The 3,904-nt window shown below is 51.3% G+C and overlaps 1 protein-coding gene across 1 annotated transcript in view; it reads right to left on the bottom strand.

Annotated features, from left to right (window-relative positions):
- Positions 1-22: 22 nt before the first annotated feature.
- Positions 23-3,904, bottom strand: part of ZIC4 (Zic family member 4) — a 6,304-nt gene continuing 2,422 nt past the window's right edge. The window contains exon 2 of the mRNA XM_041475632.1: positions 23-444. Coding sequence (XP_041331566.1) covers positions 23-444 — 422 coding nt within the window. The remainder of the gene's footprint in view (positions 445-3,904) is intronic.

Below are 3,904 nucleotides of genomic sequence, written 5' to 3'. Positions count from 1 at the left end.
CCCGCCGCCGCCCCGGCGCGCCCTAGCAGCGGGGCCGGGGCTCGGTGGGGAGGCGCGGCGGCGGGGAGGCGCCGGGGGGCCCGGGGGGGCCGCGGGGCCCCGCGCCTTGACACACGTACCATTCGCTCAGGTTGGCGGCGGGCTGCGCGGGCGCGGAGGGCTCAGCGTGGGAGCAGGAGGCGGGGGGCTCCCGGCCGGAGTCCGAGGAGGGGGACACCAAGGAGGGCGTGGAGGACTCGTAGCCGGAGCTGGGAGGAGGGGATTTGCAGTGCACTTTCATGTGTTTTCTCAGGGAGCTGGGGTGGGTGTAGGATTTGTCGCAGCCTCTCACTTTGCAGTTGTAGGGCTTGTCGCTGGTGTGGACATGCGAGTGCTTCTTCCTGTCGCTGCTGTTGGCGAAGCGCCTGTCACAGCCCTCGAATTCACATTTGAACGGCTTCTCCCCTGCAGGAGGCAATGGGCGAGCACAGCCATTAGCGGCGACGGCGGGGCCGGGAGCAGCGCGTCCCTCACCCCCACAGCCTCCCCGGACCCCTCTCTCCGGCCCTGCCACGGCTCCTCTCCCCGCGGAATCTCCTCTCACTAGCCCTGCCCTTTCCCGCGGGCCCCGCCGAGCATCCCCCGGAGCCGCCGCTCCGTGCCCACCCGGACGCACACGGGGCACCCTGCCCAGCCAGCTTCTCCTTCTCTTTCCCCTGGCCTGTGTGTGTGTCATCGTAAGGGTTTGTGCAAAAGACAAAGCTCCGAAACAAGAAAAACTTAGAGGAGAACTGCTCGTTCCGAGCAAACTTGTGCTGTCCCCGCAGACTCCGAAGTCCTGCAGAAAGAGCGGTCAGTGATTTATCCCTTTGAAGGCTTTTACGTTAAATACATTTCTCAGTCCCCCAGGCACGTGGAAATATTTTCCATAACCTGGCTAGATCATATTTCATCCACTTCATATTTGTACTGATTACAATGCCATGGAAGATCCACATCCCCTTCCTTTCCCTGCTCCCCAGCTTGCTGATACCATGTGCTAAAGTACGAAATATTTTAGAAAGACACTGATTGTACGGGAAAAACGATAAAGATTCAGCAGAAGGATGACTAGGCCAGCGCACGGCACTGTCGCGAGGGTAGGATTCCCTTTTCATTTCAACCTACACAGCCACTGGAGGAATTGCAATCGGGATTAAATTGTCTGATCATATAATAAGTGATGTTACACATAATAGAAATACAATCGTGTTGCTGGAATCGTGTGAAAGTGTAACCTCGAATGGTGTGGACCTGGCATGGTAGACGATATGCAGGAGGTTTTCAAGGAAACACGCCACAGCCAGATGCAGGATGAAATGCTGACGGCATTATTGTTGCTGACAATAGCAAACTGCAAAACCCTGTTTGCCAAGGGGTACCCAGGTCCTGTACCAACCGATTATGAAAATATCCTCCTCATCCGTCAAAAGTCAAAAAGTATCAGGGAGGAGAGGATTCCACAAAAATACATGGCCTAACCTTAATGTGAAGTGCAAACAAAGCAACTGTGTTCACCATCATGGCGTATGTAGCCGAAAGGACTTCCAATATTTGGTTTTGTGTGTTTATTTTGGCTTGGTTTTTTTAATTTCTTGGGTTGTGCATTTGTGGTTGTCGTTTTTATTTTTTTTTCCTCTCAATTCGTCATGATTAAATTTAGGAGAGACTCAGTCTACATCGGGCTCGGCTGCGAGCAGAGACAAATAAAGGAAGGCATTCCAAATATTTCACATGAATGCACTTTATGCAAGGTGGGTGGGAAAGGCTCATGGCTCCCCGTTTAAAATATGCCCTTTCCGCACTGTAATGGTCAATGAGGAGCACTGACATCCTGCACCGCTAACATTTGCACAGAGGATGGGTAAATATCTGGCGTTGGAGGGAAGGGAAAGAAGAGGTTAAAAAATAAGGTCCCTCACAAAACGATGCGGATTCTGTAACCAAATACCGTCGACATACAGCGGTGCATATGCATAGACACACGCCCGCCTATAATCTAATTAGAGTTCCACGTAAGGAAATAATTTGACCTTCAGCATCTAAGTTGAGACAACAAATCAAGGATATTAGTGTAGTACAAGCAAGCAGTAAGTTAGGAGACCCCAGGGAAAGCCATCCTCATAAGCACTCTGCTTGTGCAAAGTGAGTTTCATTCAGGTAAAAGCGGGCTGCGCCGCACTGCGCTTTGCCGAGTTGAAAAATGTTCAACTTCGCTTAACCCCCTGAAAGAGCCACTGAAAGGTCCGTCCGTGCAGCCGGGTTTCAAGTGGGAAGAGGGCAGCATTTTCTCAGCTGCCCGGGTTGCATTCCCTGAACGCCTCAATAAAGAGGAGCCATCCGAGCCATTTGCAAGTATTCCTTTCGCGAGAGCAGGTTTTCTTTCGCGGAAATCCCTGCCCGGCAGGGAGAGGACACTGCACAGGTCCGGCTGCCGCAGCCCGGGCACGGAGCCGCAGCCACGCACAAAGTTCCGCGGGCGATGGAGACTCAACCGCCATTTTAGCCCCACACTTGTAGCTGGGCAAAAGTGTTCAGTGAAACTCAGCCTGGAATTTGTGGCATAATCCCCCGTCTCCGGGAGTGGATTAAGGTATTTACCAACTTCTCCGGGTGAGCGGTGGTGGGGGGAAGCCGGAGCTGGCGGCTCCCGGGCTGCGGGCGAGGCGCGGGGGCGGCGGGGGCCGCAGGGAGGGAGCGGGGCTCCGTCCCACGCCTCGCACTATTGTTCCTGGCCCTCAGGGAAGGCGGTGAAGTGATCCCAGCCCGTCCTGCTCGTCCCGTTGCCGCCGCCTTAACGGCCTTATCCTCCAACCTGGAAAGCTCGTACACAGCCAGATATCCCTCTGCCTGCTCCCCAGCCTCGGAGAAATCAGAAGTCATTAATATTTAAGGAGGCAATAATTTTCCTGTTGAATCTAGAACCGTCTTCATGAATAATTCGTAGTGAGTTCTATCAGGGTTTCAGAAACATTGCGTTTTTGACAACTTCTGGGTGTTTAATAGAAACGCTGGAACCATAAAGGCCCTGCAGGAGTTTGCACAATACAGCAATTAATCACCGAGAAAGTTAAAGCCAAAAGTACAGACGCGCCGAATGGTGTTTAATAAACGCAAATCTTCGCTCTCGGGTTTGCCCTGAACCTGCATCTCCGATGTAGGTCAGTTTTCCCAAGAATTTAACCATTTTCTGCTTCAGAGACTTCAAACAGTGAGGCCGTTAAAGAGCAGTAAAAGTTTGTTTACTTAAGAAAAACACTATCATTAAGAGATGAGCTCTCCCGGCTAATGGCTGTACCTGTGCTGATCCAACAAGGAACTGGCTGGGATACAAGTTACGTGACCCGGGGATACCCCTTTTTCGAGGAAAAAGGGGGCCAAGAAGGCAGCCGAGGAACACAACTATGCTGTCGTCCCCCTCCTCCCCCCACCCCCCCGCCCCGCACACAGACTTACTCCTCATAGAGCGATGGAAAAATAATGAGGTGACGAGTGACGGTCGCTGTAAAATCTCAGTGCTATGTTTAGATGATAGCGATACGAAATTAGTGTATGTTCTGCATATTATATCACGTCGCGCTCTGTCATAAAAAATGCAACTCCTGGAAGGTCAAGCCCTGCACCGAGCATGGGGGAAGGGGAGTTTTATGAACTGGAAGGCGAAAAAAATCGTTTGGCTGTAAGCAGATCTTACAATAGGATTATGTAGTTTCCCTCGCAGTGCATAAGGCTGTACAGAAGGGGGTGGGAGGTGGAAAACCCTACACTGGAACAGATTAAATTTTCCAAAAAGGGCTTATTTCTTATCTTCTTATTTAGAGAAGAAAAAAAAAAAAAAAAAAAAAAAAAAAAAAAAAAAAAAAAAAAAAAAAAAAAAAAACCCACG

Source organism: Pyrgilauda ruficollis, unplaced genomic scaffold (assembly GCF_017590135.1).
Source record: "Pyrgilauda ruficollis isolate IOZ18807 unplaced genomic scaffold, ASM1759013v1 scaffold36, whole genome shotgun sequence".
NCBI classification, from domain to species: Eukaryota; Metazoa; Chordata; class Aves; order Passeriformes; family Passeridae; genus Pyrgilauda; species Pyrgilauda ruficollis.
The sequence above is the reverse complement of the archived record's forward strand: the minus strand, read 5'-3'. Positions and strand labels throughout refer to the sequence as shown.